The sequence below is a fragment of the Macrotis lagotis genome, chromosome 1 (assembly GCF_037893015.1).
Source record: "Macrotis lagotis isolate mMagLag1 chromosome 1, bilby.v1.9.chrom.fasta, whole genome shotgun sequence".
NCBI classification, from domain to species: Eukaryota; Metazoa; Chordata; class Mammalia; order Peramelemorphia; family Peramelidae; genus Macrotis; species Macrotis lagotis.
This window is the reverse complement of record NC_133658.1, coordinates 579,833,312-579,854,516: the sequence shown is the minus strand read 5'-3', so window position 1 is coordinate 579,854,516 and position 21,205 is coordinate 579,833,312. Positions and strand designations below refer to the sequence as shown.

Genomic DNA, 21,205 nt, shown 5'->3' with positions numbered 1-21,205 from the left:
TGCATGTGCCCAATTGAAGATCTGAGTTATTCTCATTTTTTATTTGTCCAATTGTATTTTCCAAGGATTTGTTTTCTTGTCGCAAGGTATTCATTTTCTCTTGAGTTTCTTTTCCCAATTTTTCCAATTTATTTTTAAGCTCCTTCCTGATTTCTTCAAGGAAGTCTTTCTGGGCTGGGGACCAATTCATATTCTCCTCCGAAGTACTAGATCTCTCTGGGTTAGAATCTATTTCTTTTAAGTATTTCTTCATGGGACCCCCTTTTTAATGGCCTTTCTTCATATTTCTAGGATCTTGTTTTTTTGTGGGGGGGGGGGGCAACTGTCTCTTCGAGGATTGCTTTTGAAGATCCTAGAGGCTTTGTTCACTTTGGCTTAGTAATTCCAAGGGCCAACCAGTAGGGAGCATTGGTTGCTTTCTCCAGAGTGTTTGGGGCTCTCAGCAGCAGGGTCTGAGTTGACCTTGAATAATGTACTGAGTCCTTGCGGAGGGAGTTAATTTCTTTCCTTTGAGTGTACTCTGTTGCACACCCTTAGCCTGAGGGGGTGGGGAGTTATTTATTGTTGGCTCTGGCAAAGGACTCCACTGAATGTATGGATCTCAGGTCCCAGGCCCAGCTGGTTGTTCAAACTCTGCACTGGAACTCACCCTCCCGTAGCTCCTCTCCCCTCCCAGCCAAAGAATTCAAAGCTAAAGTTGAATCTCTCACTGGCCATTCACCAAAGTCTCTACAGCTGAGGTTGGCCCTCTGGCTTCTCCCAGCTGCTGTCCCCAATCTGATCCTCTGCTCTTGTCTCCTGGTTCACCCATGATCCTCTGAGACAGACCTTCTTGGTAGATGTTCTTTTCCTAGCTTCTCTTTCTGGGTTTTGTCAATCAAATTTCTGTTAAGAGGTTTCTTTCATGTTCTTTTTGAGGGCAAAGAGGAGGACTTAACACAGTGCTTGTCTTCTCTCCGCTATCTTGGCTGGAAGTCCTTACCAAGGATTTTTAAGATAAAAACAAATACCCTTTATCTAGGAAAGATTTTTTTTTGTCAGAAATGTTATTGTTCTTCAGCTGTTTCAATCATGTTCAACCCTTTATGACCCTATTTGGGGTTTTCCTCAAAAGATATTTGAATGCTTCACCATTTCCTCCTCCAGTTCATTTTACAGTTGAGGAAACCAAGGCAAATAGGATTAAATTACTTGTTCAGTGTCAAACAGCTAAGAAGTGAACTCAAATTTGAGCTCATGAAGATGAGTTTTCCTAATTTTAGGCCTTGCATTCTATTCATGGCACACCTAGCTGTCATTTTTTTTTTCTGGGTAGAAATAATTAAAGAGGGGGAAAGGACAGTTAGAATTCTTAAACAATAATCTAATAACAATTTGTGAGTTTGAGAAACTGTCATCACAGTACAATATGAGAAACAAGAACTAAGTCAGATCAATTTTCTAGTCTTCAATCTTCCAACAATTAGTTATATAACCTTGGGAAGTCATTTAATCATTCTAAGCCTCCATTTTCTCACCTGTAAACTAGATAACCTCCCTAAGATACCTTAAAAGCTCTAATATTCCATTCCATTCCATTTCAAATGTGCTTGTTCAAGAACAATGTAGAAAAATGCCCAATAAAAGTATCCCCATAAAAACAGGAAAAATGAGAGTCCATAAAATATCTTTACAACATCATTACACTCATGACCTCCTCTCTGAGACCACAAATGCAGGAGACACTGTCTGCTTGTCAGAGACACAGTTTGGCACCAGTGATAGACTTCATCAGGAAGAACTAGGTTGGAATCCTAACTCTGATACTTAAAGACTTGGGACCAATGGCAAACCATCTGACCCTTCCTAGTTTCAGTGTTCTCTCCTGAAAAAATGGTATTAATAAATAGGTACAAGTCCTTTCTCTGGTAACATTGGCTATGTTAACCTGGGCAAGACAAAAATCTCTCAATGCCCCCAGGCAACTTTCTAAGGTTTTACTGTAGAACTGCTCTCAATCTGTTGGTTGTTGAGTCCCTTTAGACATGTTTATCATTTAGACATGATTATCTGTGACCTCCCTGTATGGGGTTTTCTTGGCAGAGATATTAGAGTAGCTTGTCATTTCATTTTACAGAAGAGGAAACTGAGGTCAAATAGGTTTAAATGACTTGCCCACAGTCACACAGTTTGTAAGTGTCTTAGATTAGATTTGAACTCGGGTACCCCTGGTTCTATTTTTCTATCTATCGTGCCACCTAGCTACAATCAGTCTTATGAGAAAAGAGTTCTTCAATCAACATATTCTACATTAATGGAATTACAGATCTCAGTTTCTCCCTCTTCTCCTGTCCCTTATAGAGTGAAGTTCAAAAGAGATAAAGTATGCTAAAGACTTTCTTATTTTAAATGCTAGGTACTGGAACTATGATTTCATTGGTATAGGGAGTGAGGAGACCTCCTCCATTAATGAAAAATGGCACCTTCTCCATTACCCAGTTTGAGAGTTGGCAGAGCATTGAGAAATCAAGAGACTTGCCCAGTGTCACACAGCAGGATGTGAACCCAGGTCTTCCCAGCTCAAAAGCCAGCTCTTTATCCACTATTCCACACTGGTTCTCTTTCTAGTTTTAAATGATTTTAAATGAGTTTCAGTTTAAAGAAAATTGCAATGTTAAAGTTTTACCACACAAAGAACAAAATTTACCCACCATTAATTCACATTCCTAAGAGCCAAATGATAGCCAACCTTAACTGATGACTTCTCTGACTAAATAAGCCTTGGGTCTCCATATGTCAGAAGTTTTTCTCTACCTTATCCACATGCTCTTCCCTTTGCAGATTACCCTCCATGCTCTCTGTCTCTGTTTTCTCTGTCCCCCAGATATCATATCTATCTCCTATGAGAATGTGAGCTCATTGAGAGGGTGGACAGTTTTTGTCTCTGTATTTAGCCAATGTATTTAGTATCATGTATGACACATACTAAGCACTTAATAGTTGCTAATTTATTGATTAACACAGGAACTCTTGATTGCCAGTAGGGTCTGGGATGCTCCTTCTGGAAATAATAATATACACAATGAGGCTCTAGATCTTAAGACAAAAAGTCAGCTCAGTTGTCAAGATTCTTTTTCTGTTGCCAACATGTTGCCTCTGGTCTCCTCCTTTGGAAGGCAGCCTGATATCATGGAAAGGGAATCCTACTCTACTATTTGTTACCTGAGGAAGCCTAGGCAACTTAATCCTTTTGGGTTTTTCTTCCTCTATACAATGAGGAGTTTGGAGTTAATGGTCTTTAAGGTCCTTTCCAGATATCAGCTGGTGCAGTGGATAGAGGACTGGGATTGTAGTCATGAAGACCTGAGATCAAATCTGGCCTTAGATATCAGTGACCTATATGATCCTGTGTAAGTCACTTGACCTCTGCCTCAATTTCCTCAACCATAAAAATGGGCATAATAACAGTATATAACTCTCAGGGCTGTTGTGAGGATCAAATAAGATAATATTTTAATATAATTTCTGAAATACAATATATCTAAGTTTATAAGTCTTAGATATACTATATGTCAGATACTGTGATAAAATATTTTACATACATATATGTTGTTGTTGTTTTATCTTTTGATTCCTAACTCTGATGAATCTTGTTTCCTGATTGCCATCCTTGCCCAACCACTGGTATTCATGTTTTCCTGGTCCCTGTTCATCAGTCATTTGTCTCTTTTGATATTAGCAATGAATGTGGGGACAGAGTCATAGCTCTGGGATTATCCAGCAGATATGATAATTCCCTACTCTGGTTAAGGAAAGAGAAAGCATTTAGGGGAAAGTGATCACCAAATCACATGGGTGCAAAGTTGTCAAAGACAGACATTCCTCTTTGAGATTTACATTCTTTTGTGAAGAAAATGATCAAGAAGCTTGCCAAATCTCTGTTCCTTCATGTTCTACTCTGTGTTTGTTCTATGTGATTTTGGCTTCTGGCTTCTGGAGAGAGGCAGCCAGGAGTTCATTCACATGTCAGAGGTCTTCATGAAGGAATATAATGGTTCTTTGCTCCTCTGAGAAATGATATCCCTTTAAGATTCAGGTTCAGGCTAGAGCTCGTCTCATCTTTTCACAGGAGTGGAGATGTGAAAAGGATCCCCTGCAGCAGGCATCAGAAAATAGCATCTTGTTCAGAGGACCTAGGTTCAAATCCTGCCTCAGACACTCAGACCTTGAACATTTCTTGGCCTCAGTTTTCTCATCTATAATATGAAGGTGCTGGATCTGATGACCTCTAAGTTTAGTTTACTTCTAGTTCTAAATCTCTGATTCTATGATACTGAGCTCTAAAGAAGAGGAAGAGGAAGAGAAGGAAGGAAGGAGAGAGAGAGAGAGAGAGAGAGAGAGAGAGAGAGAGAGAGAGAGAGAGAGAGAGAGAGAGAGAGAGAGAAGACTCTTGTTCAAGGTCACAGGAGGCAGAGTTTGTAAGTCAAGTTAGTAAGTTCAGGAGGCAGACTTGACAACCAGCCCTCTCTTTCCTATCCTAAACTTTCTCTAAACTGCTGTCTCTGGATTGGGGGGAAGGAGATGGAGGATGTGATGATGAGGCTAGGGTGATATGTCTTTTTAGGTGAAGGTATGGTTTGCCCTCATCATATATGGCATATAACATTTATTATTTTATTAGTTGCCTTGATCAAATACCAAACTCTCAAGTACTGCTGAAAAAGACTAAAATGTAACTGGGAAATATTTACCAAAATAAATAAAAATGCAATAAAACATAGATAGTCCATAGAGATCCTTATGCACAATTTAGCGATTCTGTTTCTATTTGAGTTTGACACCAATAGTCTGGACTTAAGAATGTGATAGAAAAAAATGTTAATAATGTCAATTAAGTTAAAAGTGGCTTGTGAATTTATTATTTTTTCCTTTGGAAGACTGGTTGCTAAGCATTTATTAGCTAACCATTGGTTTCTGGAGGTACCCAACCTCTCATAAAAACCTCCTCCTCTTCCTCATAAAAACAACACAAATACCACCTTTTAGAGTAAGAACCTTTGTAACTGTTCAATCTCACTAATTTTTATAAAAATCTTCATTAGTTTTAATTTTATTTTCTGATCTTGTCCCCAAATTTTTAGCATATGTACTCTCTCAAGGAAATCTGTAATCCTAACTCTAGGTACTTGCTTTCTAGGACTGAAGAGGGTACAAAAACATGCTGCTGCTAAAAAATGAAAGGGATTTTATTCTTAGGATATAAGAAAGGCATCTTTGCAAGTGTTCTTTACAAAGACAATGGATTTTTCCCCCTCCTTGGCTTCATATAGTTAAAGTTTCAATACCTTCTAATATTTTAAAAGCATATTTCCAAATATCAGCTTCTTTTATAGCTGTGTGAGACATATATATATATATATATATATATATATATATATATAAATGCAAAGGTATTTATACAAACATACAGAGGTTATACATGATAGGGATACATTTTTATATATGTATGTGTATATTTGAATGCAGGTTTAAATATAAATGTGATGGGATTATATTTTATATATTTATGCAAAAGTAAAAATATACACATATATACATATACACATAGAGACAGCATAAATCTACCTCTTTATGTATGTATTTAAATATCTATTTATAAACACATATATATGTGTTGATATATTCTTCTACACACATATACTTATATATTTATATATAATTTATATTTATATTTATATACAATTCTAGTATATATATATAAACATATCTTTGTCTCACATAGATATAAAAGGGAAATATGGAGCTATTTATTTAATATGTACGAACCTTTGTGTTATGTGTATATGTGTGCATGTAGCTATATAGACACATTCTTTGGGTTGCCAGCTTCCTCTATCCTTTTTTTGATGACCAAAGGGTCAAAGGGTCAAACCAGGTATCCCCCTTGCTTGAGATGGAGGACAAATGCAAAAGGATGAAAACCTTCAGCACTTTTAGCTCTCAGGGCACTGGGGTGACCCCTGATCCCTCATGTTGATCATCTGGAAATGTAATTCAAGGTCTTTCTGTGGAAGCTGGAGATTTTCTCCCCGACCAGACTCCGAAGCTGATTTATTCCACTTGGTTTTCATTCCCTATCTGTCTCTGGTGTTTAGTATGCTAGGCTAGGATGATGTGTCTTTTTAGGTGAAGCTATGGTTCGCCCCCATCACATATAACATGCAAATAGATTTTCCAAGTGTGAGAACTCATCAGTAGGAATCAGGGCAGCTGTTTATGATGGGAGCCCAAGACAAGCTCTCCCTCTGACTTTTCTGCCTCATCTCATTTCATTCTGATTCCAGTCAGAGCTGCGTCTGGGAGGAGATGGGTTAGGCTGATGCCTCATCATATATTTCAGTGTCTTTAATAAAAGGAATAACATTGTGGATTGACTGCAGTACACATGATGCCTCTCTTCAGCCTAATTCTTAACAAATAGGAAGCTTCAGGGATCCCCCCTCACTCTGTCACTGCTCCCCAAACCTATTTATCTTCTAATTGTATTCTCCAGCTAAACAATATTGAGTGGAGAATGTCCATTAATTTTCAGCATATGAATAGTTTGTGACCATGTTGACATTTCTGTTCTCACCTTAAGGAGATGTGGAAGAGGGAAGGGAAGGAAATCAATATTTATTAAGAATCTCCTGGGCCAGGAACTAAGTTGAGCACTTTACAATTATTTTCTCATTTAATCCTTAATACAACCCTGGGAATTAGGTGTTGTTATTATCTATATTTTACAGATGGGGAAACTGAGACAAACCAAGGTTAAGTGACTTCCCCAAAGGTTACACGGCAGTTGGATTTGATTTCTACTGTCCTTTCAAGATGTGGGTTTCTGTTTTCAACTTACAACATGTAAACAATTTACTTATTTATTTATCTTTAACTGATTAGCTAAAACTAGTCTATTTTTTCTTTTGAGATATAATCTATTATTTTCTTTATTATAGTATACTCCTGGTGAAGAAACCACTTCCATCTATGAACAACTGAAACTGATGTACTAGCGCATTAGAAATTTGCTTGTGGCATTGAGAGGTTAAGTGACCTACACAGGGTCAAACAGACAGGATGTATCAGAAGCAGAATTTGAACCTAGGTCTTCATGGACTTTAAGGCTGGCTATATATCCAGGGGTGTTCAATCCTTTAGTTCTGGGCAGCAACAGGCAACAGGCCCTGGAGGGGTCACATGCAAAATTCAATATCATTCATGAATTCGATCCATACCACCTGCAACCCACACCACCAAGGAGCAGAATAATAAACTTATGAGTAAGGCCCCTTGAATGGGCCTGGAGGATCCCTGCAGCCCAATGAGTCAGGTTGAACATACCTGAACTTGACCATGCTGTTTCAACAGGCATACTATATAGTAACTATTACTATTTAACAGGGTAGCTAAGTTTGATATCAGGATGATACATGAGATCAAATACAACCTCAAACACTTACTAGCTGTTTGACCCTGGCAAGTCATTTGGCCCTTTTACCTCAGTTTCCTCATCAGGGAAAAGGAAATGGCAAGCTACTCCAGTATCTTTGCCAAGAAAACCCCAAATTGGGTTACAAAAACGTCAGACACAACTGATAAAGAACAAAAATCTATTTATTATGTAAATATTAGATATTTTAATCAATAGTTCTAAAAATTAGTAATTATATAATTAGACATGTAATTAATAAGTAAATATTAGATATAGTCATCTATATGTAACTAGCTAGCTAAATGTGTAGGCAGCTGATCTTACAAATATTTCTGGAGCAGAGGAACTGAATTTTAAGACTCCTCATGCATAATATCTCTAAGATCTCAAACAAGTCACTAACTTTCTCTGTGACTCAGGCTTCTAATCTGTGAGATGAGGAGATTGAACTAAATGGCACCTGACATTTCTTCCAAATATAGTGCATGCGGTTTTCTTTGATCAGTATCTGTTCTAATCTATTTGATTTAATTCAACAAACATCTATTTGATTTTTTTTAGTTTTTTTCGAGGCAATAGGGTTAAGTGACTTGCCCAAGGTCACACAGCTAGGTAATTATTAAGTGTCTGAGGCTGAATTTGAACTCAGGTACTACTGACTCCAGGGCCAGTGCTTTATCCACTGAACCACCTAGCCATCCCTCAATAAACATCTATTAAGCACCTGCAATTTACTAAGCAGAATACTGGATGGAAAAGACGTGAAATACCAGAGTTTCTGCCCTAAAGAGCTCATAGTCTACTAAGGGGATAAGACCAGTTCACAAATAAATAGAATATAAAATAGAATATAAGAAGGATATAGGGCATTGGGAAGTATACAAAGGGAGACAAAGACAGAGAAGCATTTATGTAATAAGTCCTGTGCTAACTGCATTACCAATATGAACTCATCTGATCACACAAAGTAGCATGAAGAAGAATATTATTTTTCTCTAGAACTGAAGTTTGAATTGGGCTTTAAAAGAAGAGAATGATATCAGTCAGTAGCAAGTAGTCAGTGGTAGTCTCTTGGATAGGATATCAGACCTGAACTCAGGAAGACCCAGGTTCAAATTTCAGCTCTGATACCCCCTTGGCTGAGTTACTTACCTTCTATGGGTCTCTGTTTTCTCATCTGCAAAATAGGGTGGAGGTGGAGAAAATGACCACCTAGTTCTGTTTTTGACTGTATTATTTTACTAGCCCCAGCAAACCCATCAAACTGTCAACCCATCTAAGAATGGATATAAGCAGTGAATTCAAATAAAGTTGAGCTAGTTTTAAACTGGTCTTTAAACTATGAAACTAAGAAATTTGGAAGGAAGGACAGAATAAAAGTCAGGGGAACTGCCTCTGCTCTAGCATGTAGTTATCTCAGGTATCATTCCTGTGTGTCTGTCTATTATGCTTCTCCATTTACTGTGTGTCCTTGGTGAAAATCTAGGGTATTTGGCTAGCTTGTATACTGCCATGCTAGATGCAGCATATACCATAGGGCTGGAACAGTGATAATATTATGTTACAAGGACAGCAATAGTCTCAGTTTCCACATCTGTAAAATGGAGATCTATCTCCAAGGGCCATTGTGAGGCTCAAATGAGAGAATATAGGAAAAATGTTTCACAACCCTCAAAGGGTTAGTTGCTGTTATTGATGATGCTTCTGTGTCCTTCATATGCCTTCTGAGAAACCCTGTATTCTTTCAGGGAAATTTGCCACACAGATCCCGGGAGCCAGGATCTGCAACACCTTGGAAACCTAGATGTAAGGGTCTGAGAGAATCTCAGGTACAGGCGACAATTGGTACAAAGTCATGGAAATAGGAGAGGATGGATATCAAGAGTTTGGAATGCTATTTGCCTACCTGGAAAAGGGATATAAATGTTTTATTCCTTTGTGTAGGAAGACCTCCACACTGTAGACTGTATGCTTGTAGGAATGAGAAAAGATCAAAGTTGCTATGTTGGGTTTTAATGAAGTATAATTTACACAAAGACATAAGTACAGTAGGGCAGTTAAGATATGATGATGAATTTAGAGAGGGCATAAAGCACTTGTAGTCCTTTGGCAATTTAGAAAAAAAGGGGGGCTTAGAACTATTTGGCAAGAATAATTAATTTAAAAAAAGGAAGCTACTGTACCTTTTCCTTCCAAAGGGTGAGCCCCAAGTAAACTCCTTCTCAGGGCATAGTTTGTGCTTCTTGTTATGGATACATTGTATTTATTATAATTCTGAATTTATCTGAATCATGAGCAGTATATTGATATTTCAGAAGGAAAGTCCCAAGGGAATAATTATAGGATATTAGGCAAAATTTATCAAACTAGAGAGCCAAATATTAAGTTTCCAGGTTGCACCTTTAAACTATAGAAGTCAACAAATGTTACAAATTGGGGTTTGATTTACTGTTTTATTGACTGTCTGAATTTAGGAAAATGATAGAGAAAAATGCTAATAATGCAGGTTGACTTAAAAGTTTAAAAATTCCTCTGAAAAAAAATACTGGATGTTCAAGAATTCAAGAATATCATTGGCAACCCAAAGCAGGAAAATACAAGGAAACAGCTAGCTGTTCAATTTGGTTAGAGCATAAAATGTACAAAGGGGAGTAATATCAAGGAATATTGGAAAGGTTAGTAGGGGAATAGCAAGGAAAAGAGCTTATATTTTCTTTTATAGGCAATAGGGAATCAATCATTGAATTTTTTTGAGCCTCAGAAATGTATATTAGGAATATTGCATTTTTTACTATGATCCACATAATTCTTTTTTTTAAAGTTTTTGCAAGGCAAATGGGGTTAAGTGGCTTGCCCAAGGCCACATATCTAGGTAATTATTAAGTGTCTGAGACCGGATTTGAACCCAGGTACTCCTGATTCCAAGGCCGGTGCTTTATCCACTATGCCACCTAGCTGCCCCCACGTAATTCTTTATGATTATTTCTAGATAATGTATAAAAATTGAGCTTCTGATTACAAAAGTACTATATGACTTCTGTCACACATATATCCCAAGAGAAAAAGGAGGAGCTCATAAGATGCAGTCAAGAATACACTTGTTTCAAACCACACAAAACTTTCTCAGGGATATAGAATACAGGAATATACAAACTCAGAGGAAAAGAGCCTACCCCAGGCTCCCAGTTATACTGTTCTACCACAAAGAAGTTACAAATCAGCTTGATAGCCACTACAGGGACCAGTTCAGGAAAACTATACCAGAGATCTGAACTTTCTCTGATGTTGCCTATAGCAACAGGAAAAAAAAAAAGGAATGCCCCCATTAGGAGAACTGGCTACTTCTTGCCCCTACTTCTGAATTCCTCAGCTTCCCTATTTTTGCTAGCATAAGTCTAGGAAATAATTTTAGGGTAAACATGTTTGGAAGTATAATAGTCTCTTTCCAAGTAATTCTGTGGGGATTTGGTCCAAATTTTGAATTGCTATGGTTACAAAACAAAAGCCCACTGGATATGCTAGGTCTTATCTCATCAGTAATACCAAGTGGTACATAAAAATGGAATCCAATGAAGGAATTTATAGAACATGCCTGTCATATAGAAATGGAATGAGAAATTTTTGTGTGGGGCAAGAAGACATGCATATACTAGGGAACAATTGTCAATGTTTTTTTCTTTCCTGTTAATGGAGAACAGGAAAGTCTGACTTGAGCTCCATGTTTTGTCTATTGGCCTAAGACTATGAGACCCAAAACATTTTGACTACACAAACACACAAACACACACACACACACACACAGTCACACACTTTTCAGGATTCTCTAACCAACTGTTGAATTTCTATAAATTCTTATATTCACATCACAAGTGCTCAGATATTTTGACAGGTAGGAGTTTGTAACTAGGTTAATTAGTTAATTATATTAAAATTAGTTGAGAGAAATTTTGAAATCCAGCCATATTTCAAGTAAGATTTTAAGAGACAGTTTACTTCAGAAAAGAAAAAAAGTGTAAAAAAGACAAATGTCAGATTTATCATCTGTTAAAGTGGGAATTTAACTTTTAAAAATAACAATTTAACTGTTGATCAAAGAAAAATATTCCTTTAAAGTGGAATCAACCAAATTAGAAGCATTATGTGTTAAGATGTGGATAGAAATAAGCAAGATACTGGTTCTTTCTGTTACAAGAAATAAATGAGTAGGAATGAAGTATATTTTGGATCATAACAGAGTATTTTTCAAGGTGTATAGGACTACTGTTTATAGCAAATTGGGAAAGAAAAGGGGTAACAAGACACTTAGCCTTTCAGACCTCACTTTTGTCTTTTATAACAGGAGAGGGATAGACAAGCTACCTAAACTCGCATCTGCCTCTAAATCCTGTGATCTTGTGACCCAAGCTTAATGCTATAGCAATGAACTGCACAATAAAAGGGTCATTTTATGGAAGATGGACAGTTTTCAGCTGACTTCCCAGTAAGAACATCAATACCACACTCTTGAAGAAAAGAAAGATAATATTTCAAGAGATAAGAGAAAGAATAAGTTTTCTTTCTCCCTACTAAAATGTACCTAGCATTGATATATTTTAATTAATGCAATGCTAATAATAGAAGGTTCCTTAGAGCTATGGTCTCATTCCTTCATCTTATAGAAGAGAAAAATGGGGCCCAGAGAAAGTCATTTACCTAAGCTCACACAAGTAATCAGGGGTGGAGTAAGGAATAGAACCCTATCCTCCCACATCCCAGACTAATGTACTTTCTGTTGTGCCTCTAAATAAAGTAAAAAAAAAAAACAGTTGTCTGAATTCTTGTCTACCAAAAAACCAATTACCCAATTCACATATTGTACTTCTATTTTTGACTTTCATTCCAAAGGTTAATGATTGAGTTGAGTAAACATTTCTACCTTGATCAAGACTATTAACACATGGAAATGTTATTTGAAGAGGTTGATTCCAAATCATTCTGTGTTTAAATTTGCAACATCAAAATACATTTGTGGAAAATTTAAATACTTTCATGCTTTTAAACAAGTTGAAAATTCATATTGAAGTAAATATCATTAGCAATACTGAAGTCTGAAACTAAATACAATCCACTAATAGGCACATTATTTGTTTAACATTAGTTTGAGTTATAGATTTCTTTTTGTTTTTGCAAGGCAGTAGGGTTAAGTGACTTGCCCAAGGTCACACAGCTAAGTAATTATTATGAAGTGTCAAAGGCCAGATTTAAACTCAGGTCCTCCTGACTCCAGGGCCAGTGCTCTATCCACTGTACCACCTAGCTGCCTTTGAGCTATAGTTTTAATGAAAAAAATATGCCCCCCCCTTTTTTAACCTGGTGTAAGTATATACAGTGTGTCAAAAAAGTCTTAACTAAAGTTTTAATGTGGTTTCATGATTGACGATAATATTTAAGACTAGCTATGACACTTTCTCAGGTGAAGGGAAACCAAGAATTCTTGATAAGAAACAAACACAAGGATAGAAAAAGAAAGAATCGAGGTATTGGTGGGAGGAGGGAGGCAAAACGGGGAGAACTACAAAAGTTATTTCAGAATCAAGAAGTTTCCAGGCTTCAAGTGGGCTATTTTGAAACACACATTGTAGGACTAGGGAAAATGTGTGTCAAGTATGAAAACACCTATTTCATTAAAAAAACCTCAAAAGATTCACAAATCAGGCAAATTGGAAAACTTGAAAATGTAACAAGTCAGATGCTACCTAAAAATTAGAGGTTCTCGAGGAAGAGCAACTCATCCTGTGAAAGATTCCAAAACCATGAAATTGAGGAATGGGACAACAAATAAATCCTATTCTATTGGAACTAGGGGTTAGCTCTTGAAGCTTGAGAGAAACATAGAGGACAATTAACAAGAGAAAATGCTTTAGATTACCAAGTTAATGGGACTTAAGCAGCTATCTTTAATATCTCCAAAACTATTCTATACAGAATAATGGTTTTCCAGTAATCTTTATAACTTGTTGCTTTCATTTTAGAGCTTTAGAGATAGAAGATATCTTAGGTCTTTTTTTTTAAAAAGTGAGGTAGTTATAAGGACTATTTCCTTCCTTCCTTCCTTCCTTCCTTCCTTCCTTCCTTCCTTCCATGCTAGCTCTATCATCCATCTATCCCTCCCTCCATCCATCCATCCACCCACCCACCTACATATCTACCTACCTATCTGGCTATCATTTTGCACATTTAGAGAGGTGAATTATACTTGTTTAAGATTTCAGAACGAGGAAGTGGAAGAACCAGGATTCAACCTCAGGTCTAATGATTTTGATTCTGTTTCATATAATATGGTCACATAAGTATATTGTATGTCCCTGAAAATAAAATCAGGTATTTTTATATTAATTTTTGCTCCAAAAGATGTATTAGGGCTTAATTTTTATGTACAAAATTATCTTTTTTTATACGTACAAAAATCTACATTTATTCAAATACAGTCATTTCATCTTCTTCTATAACATTGCCATCACTCTCTAAACCCTGAATTCTGGCCTGAATTTCTTGCAACTCCACTTTCTGTAGAACCATTGGCCCCAATCCCTAATGTCCAGCAACAGAATTCTTAAATGACTACTTCTCATCCATGGAGCCCACTCTTAGTGCATTGGCAACACAGCTGTCAGTCATTTTATCCCACGAATTCCTCACCCAAGTCACCACCTCTTACAGACTTGGCTTCACAAAGTTTCCACTCTGATTTCTCTCCATTCTATTTTCATTGATTTCGAAGAGCAAATGGTCCTTGAAGGGCTTATTTATTGCAATATCAAGAGTCTGGAGATAGGCTGTCATAATTTGATCTACTCTTTTCTCTGCAAGGTTGCTCTTCATATCTTTGGCTCAACGAGTGCTGGCTGAAACCCAGACTAGCAGACATTTTGGCCACTTCACAAAATAAGTGGCCATATTAAATCTACCCACTGTTTGTGCACACCAGACTTTTTCAGTTTCAAGAACATAAATGCCTGAAACCTTCAATCTATCTTTCTTGTCCTTAGTAGTGATTACAAGTGGGGCTTTCCTTTCATCCCAATGTTATTGAGTTTGCATGCTGTATCTGTACTCCAACTGGGCACTTGGCAATAAATTTTGAGTTCATCTGTTTACATAGGTGTTACCCCTTGTCCAAAGGCATCTGATTGGTATTTACTAATAATTATAATTTATATTAGCATGTATTTAAATATTAATATCAATAATATTATTTATTTATATTTAATTATATATTGATAATATTTTGTAATTCACTATGTCCATTGTGTGTTCCAACAGACTTATTACATGCATCCATGTGATTGATGATCTTAATAGGGGCTTGCCTTTCGGGTAGAGTACATTTTGCAAGCATCCTGGGGGAAAAATCATACTAGGGCTTATTTGGGGGGAAATATGATTATGCAAAGGTCAGTTCTGATGACAGTATGGTCCCGTAGGGTCTTGACATCCAGACAAAGTCTGGAAGATAACTCTAAATTTCTATCCTCCTTTTCCCCCCCACAACTCTGATGGTTATTTACTCTTCCATTTCTAGGACAAGGGACAAGGAAAGAAATTACTAGAAAGGGAAGCTAAGTTTCCTGGGAACAGTTTCTATTTTCCTCTAATGAACCTTGTCTCTTCCACCAGCTGGAGCAGCTCACCGGGGTGGGAAGAGATGAACAGAAAGTCTCAGCCCTGAAAGAAGCATGGGCCAATCAAGCTGTTCCCAACAATCCTCAAAAAAGGAACAAAATCAGAAGTGGGTAGATGGCCCATATGCCTGGGGATGGGTCCACCCACTTAGTACTTCCAGTACAAGCAGTCCTCAGCTATAATCAGATTTCATTATTGTTCCCCTTCCCATGAATAATTATTGCTCTGAGGTCTTTCCTCCATGGGAAAAAGGTCTACCCTCCCAAGGTGATTCCAGAATCCTTGTACAGAATGATGTGAGAGGAGAATTGGAGAGGGTTCCTATTCTTGATTCACAATATTCACTCTGGAAGTGTGGATGGTGAGTGGCTTCCTATCCAGGGTCCCTGGGGCTATTTTCCCAATCCTACTCTTCTGTCCTGGGCATCTGTTGCTTTCTATTGTAGCTGAAAGAGTCTCAGCACAACAGGAACAAAAGGAAGAAATGATAGGGAGCAAAGAGTGGGAAAAGGTAGTCTTCTCTCCCCACACATTACTCCTATACTCAAAAGCCACCAGTGATTTCCTGGGGCTGATCAAATTGTGAAAAGTCAAAAGATGTGTTCATCCTGGAGCTCTGCCACTGAATATTTTTCATTGAAGATAATTTTCAAATAATAGCATCATCAGATAATGGATTGAAAAAGACCCTTTGAGATATCTTTGTCCAGCTTCCTCACTGGACAGCCAAAGAAACTAAGCTCCAGATAAGTGAAGTGACTTGCCCGAGGTCTCATGGAGAGTCAATGTCAGTGCTGGGATTTGAACTGCTTCCTCTAACTCTGTACAGCTGGCACACTTTTTTACTCTGTCCTGCTGTTAGATTAGAACATCTCTGATGTCTCTGATCCTGTTACTTAATCTCTTTGAGCCTCAATTTCTCATCTGTAAAATGATAATGATAATGGATAATAATATCCAGAGTTGTTGCAAAGGTTAAATAAAATGGTATCCCTAAATTACTTTGAAAACCTTAAATGTTAACATACAAATGTTAACTATTATTCTTGTTATTATTATCCTATGATAGTATTCAAGGCCTGCTGTGATCATTTATCATCTCATCTTTCTAGTTTTTGCATAATCTTTCCTCCATATACCAAGTAGTTCTCAAACTTTTTATAATTTTTACTATCCCTTGACAAAGTCAGGAATTCTGAAAAAATTATTTTTGACCCAGCAATACTGCTACTAGATCTGTATCCCAAGAGATCAAAGAAAAGGAAAAGGACCTATATGTTCAAAATGCCAGCAGCTCTTTGGATGGTGGTAAAGAAATGGAAATTTAGAGGCTGCCCAGCAATTGAAGAATGACTAAGTATATGAGTGTGATGGAAGTATGATTCAATCATTTTTCAGTCCTGTCCGACTCTTGGTGACCCCATTTGAGCTTCTCTTGGCAGAAATACTGGGGTTCATTTTACAGATGAGAAAACTAAGGCCAACAGGGTTAAAATCCACTGATATCCACTGATCCTGACACAGTACCTTCCCTGAAGTAGTCCCCATATTGAACCAATGATTTCAGACCATTGGGCAGTGTTGCTTTTTCTCTCCCTAAAAAAGGTGCAGATATTTTCCACGACTCTCTAAGGCACAGGATACTAGACAGATTATGCTATGAGTAGCCACCAAAGTTAGATTGAGTGAGGACCTAAAAATTATTCCTTGAGGAGAAACCCCCTGGGGTGCTGTGTCAATTTTTCCAGTTCATCTGTGCTAAAAATCCTTCCAACTCTAAGATACTTCCATTTAAAGTGCTTATTGGGCTTTTACTATGAGACAAGCACCCTATTAGATTAGCTGAAGAATACAGAGTTGTATTTATTTTTATATGATTTTTCTTTATCTTTTTTCCAATTACATAATAAAGATAGTTTTCAATACTCATTTTCGGTAAGATTTTAAGTTCCATATTTTTCTCCCTCCCTCTCTTACCTCCCCCCTCCCCTTGACAGTGAATAATTTAATATATAGTATCCATGTATAACTATGTTAAACATTTATACATGTTAGTCAAATTGTTAAAGAAGAATCAAAACAAAAAGGAAAAAACATGAGAGGAGAAAAAAATACAAAACATAAAACAAATTTTAAAAACTGAAAATAGTGGGGGTGGCTAGGTGGTGCAGTGGATAAAGCACCAGCCTTGGAGTCAGGAGTACCTGGGTTCAAATCTGGTCTCAGACACTTAATAACTACCTAGTTGTGTGGCCTCGGGCAAGCCACTTAACCTCATTTGCCTTGCAAAAAAAAAAAAACCCTGAAAAAAATTAAAAATAGTATGATTTGGTCTGGTTTAGAATTTCTATCTTTATCCTAGTGATCCAAGATTGTGTTCATTTAATCAAGGCCAAAGTAATGAGATGATGTGGTATGGTGGTAAGCCTTAGAATCAGGAAGACATGGGTTCAAATTCCTTCTCTGACACTAATAAACCATGTGACCCTAGGTAAATCACTCAAACTCTCTCAAAGTCTCATTCCCTCATCTTTATAATGGGGATGATAATGCCCCACTTCTTGGAGTAGTATGGAGCTCAAAAAAAGAAATGCATGCAAAATGTCCTATTAAGCCTCAAAAGATATCTACATGGCAATAATTATAATTTATAATTTACAACTGCTTAGCTTCTATCTGAAAAAAACAAGAGTAGATGGCATCTAAGATCTTTTTTGGTTTTTAACCTTCTTTGCTTCTACAAATAACAAATCACAGGTAGTCTCCTAAAAATTCCAAAACTGGAGAATTCAGTTTGTAGAGTAGATAAATTTTTGATAATGGAATATTCAGAGAAGGGATAAAGTTGACTCCATTCTGTCCAAACCACACAACCTTACATGTAGCTCCATAGCCATTGAGACTGACCTATCCTACATTCTCAGTTCTTTCTATGGGGAAAATTATTCTGAGGGTGTTCCTGAGTGGTGGAAACCATGGAATCATTAAATCCAACTCATGTGCAAGTCCAAGACATCACCCATGTGAAGTTATTGGTCTTCTTAGAAATTAAAGGATGAAAAACAAATGAATTGACATTTATAGAATCACAGAATTTTAGAAAAGGAACGATTGCTGTCCAATCCTACTAGAGTGAAATCACTTGCCTAAGGTCATACAAGTAAGCAGATGTACAACTGAAGTTAGGACTCAGGTTCAGATATATCCACTACTTCATACTAATGCTTCCAATGATTTCTTTGAGTACCATTCATAAAAATGGATTGTAGAAGTTATGTTTCATATTTCCACATATATATATACTTTGGATCTTTTTTTCTTTACTAAATGGAGTATAGCTCTAATTATATATTGAAATTACCTAAAGTGGTAATATCATTTAAAAACCTTATATATTTCTGATAACATCATATGTAGTCCGTAAAAAAAAATTAAAGAACTATGTCAATGCAATATCTAATGATTGAGCCAGATTAGCCAACTATTTATTCATTTTGTAAAATTTCAGTGCAACTTGAACCTTATACTTTTTTCCAATATTATTTTTCCAATATGATCCCTGGGTTTCCCTCAAGTACAGGGAGTTCTACTATCTCCTTCCTTATTTAAATTCTCTCACCCTCCTCTAGTGATGTGTCCTTTACCTGTAGGAAGGTAACACCCTTTTCTTTTTCTTCAGTAAAAAATCTAAGGTCCCTGAGGTCAGGAGGAGCCATTTTGATTCTCAGTTCATCTTTCATAATGTCTCTATACACACACACACATCCTTCTAGCAGAAGTTTTAATCATCTCTTGTCTAGATTATTACAATTATAATTGGCCTTGAAGCCTCAGGTCTCTGCTCCTTGTAAACTATACTCCACCCAGCCACCAAAGTGGTTTTCCTAAAACAAAGTTGTGACCATGTCACCTCCCAATCCATTAAATTGTAGTGTTTCCCCTATTACTTCTAGGATAAATGATAGCATCCTTCCTAACATTGCATTTAAGGTTCTTCATAGCTTAGCCCCTTTTAGCTTCCTTACAGCTTATTCCCTTCCATGAAAATGATCCTCCACATATACTATTTTCCAATTGTGACATTGCCTTTTCACGGGCTGAGATCCTATAGCTGGAATGTTCTCCCTTCTCACCAACATCTTTCTGGTTGCCTCCTGGACTCTGCTGAAATCCTACCTATAGGACCTTTCCCTACCCTGTAGAGAAAAGTGTGTGTGTGTGTGTGTGTGTGTGTGTGTGTGTGTGTGTAAGACCTGAGTTCAAATCTGACCTCAGATACTTGTTAGATATGTGACTCTGGGCAAGACCCAGTTTCCCCATCTGTCAAATGAGCTAAAGAAGGAAAAGACAAGTTACTCTAGCATATTTTCCAAGAAAACTCCAAGGGGGTACAGCACAGTGTTTTTCCTTTTTTCCCCCTTCTTTCCAGTGCTAAGTCCATATAAGTCATTAATAAATAATTGTTTACTGACAAGAAGAAAAAACATATTCCACAAACTGAACTCTTTCTGCCAAAAAAAGGAGACAGGTATGTGTTATAGGCATTACTCTGGAGTAAAGATTGCTTGGCTATTCTCTTCTCTCAAATATCATCAGGACCAGAGTCTGTATAAGGAGGAAAAATCCCTAAGAAATAGATAGTGACATTTTTGAACCCATTTCACAGATGAGACATGCCTGTCCTTTCTGTTATAGATGTCAAAAACAAACAAATGAAAAACCCTGAGCTGATAGATGCAAACGTGCTTTGTAAGATGGGCCCTGCTGAGACAAACGGGCATGATTCCCATTATTATTCTTCCCTTCCCTGGCTCAGAACCGGCCGTGAAGCTGTCATGGATCCTACCTGAGGCCTGGACCTCCATAATGTACTGGTGCAGATCCTGGCCCTGTTGGATGACTTCAAAGGTCATGTTGTTCATGGCCAGCTTCCTCTCTGTGTGGCGCTGCAACCGCTGCTCTGCCAGTGTTAGGTCTTCGGTGTTGAAGTCATTCATTTGTCTTAGCAGGTCCTCATTCCAGGCATCCAACTCTGCTGTCACCTTTGGGGAAAGCATCATATAATTTTAAGGATTACCAAGAATGGTGGAATCTTAGAGATGAAATAATAGTTGTAATAATAACTAGCTTCTATATAGCAGCCCAAGATTTACAAAGTGCCATAGATAATTTATTGTTCTTCACTACCAGCCAGGGAGGTGGTTGACATTTATAGATGAGGAAATTGAGGGTGAAAGTGGTTAAATGACTTGCTTAGAGTCATATAGCTAGTAAATAGCTGAGGTTGAATTTGAATTCAGATCTTCCTGACTTCTGGGCAGCTAGGTGTCTCAGTAGATAGAGAACCAGGCCTGGAATCAGGAAAACTCATCATCATGAGTTCAAATCTGGCCTCAGATACTTATTAGCTGTGTGACTGTGGGTGAGTTGCTTAATCTTTTTGCCTCAGTTTCCTCAATTGGAAAATAAGGTGGAGAAGGAAATAATAAATTACTCCAATATCTTTTGCCAAGAAAACCCTGAATTGGGTCCTGTAGAGTTGAATATGACTCATTAACAACAAACTTCTTAGTACCACAAGCTGCCTTGGAGAAGATGGGTCTTTATCCTCTCTCAGTTCTTTTGCTCAAATGGTTTTGTATTTTTTTATGGAGGCAACTGGGGGCAACTTGACCAGGGTTAACCAGCTAGCATCTGAGGCCAGATTTAAACTCAGTTCCTCCTGATTTCAGAGTCATTTACCATGTAGCTACCCTCCGTCACTCAATTTTTCAGACATCACATTGTTAATTCTCTAATAAATTGAATTAATTTAAAAGTGTACTCAGCACTGGAGATACAAATACAAAAATCAAAGTGGCCTCATCCTCAAAGGACTGACCTTCTAAAAGGGGAAGACATCTGTGGTGTCCATGGGTGGGTGTTGTAGATCAAGACACTAGTGGAAATGAAGAGACTTGAGTCAACTTTAAAGACCTACTACACCAACAGGGGCTATTGTGAATTAAGAAACAATAAAGCAGACCTTGAATAATTTGAATTAATTTTATTCCTCAAGGTGAACTGTTCCTAGATACATATATGGGCCTT

The 21,205-nt window shown here is 37.3% G+C and overlaps 1 protein-coding gene across 9 annotated transcripts in view; it reads right to left on the bottom strand.

Annotated features, from left to right (window-relative positions):
* KALRN (kalirin RhoGEF kinase) overlaps nt 1–21,205 on the bottom strand; it is a 1,044,937-nt gene that overhangs the window by 382,476 nt on the left and 641,256 nt on the right. For all 9 annotated transcript variants that reach the window (XM_074214684.1, XM_074214682.1, XM_074214689.1 and 6 more), the window contains one exon: nt 19,962–20,157. In XM_074214684.1, coding sequence (XP_074070785.1) covers nt 19,962–20,157 — 196 coding nt within the window. The remainder of the gene's footprint in view (nt 1–19,961; nt 20,158–21,205) is intronic.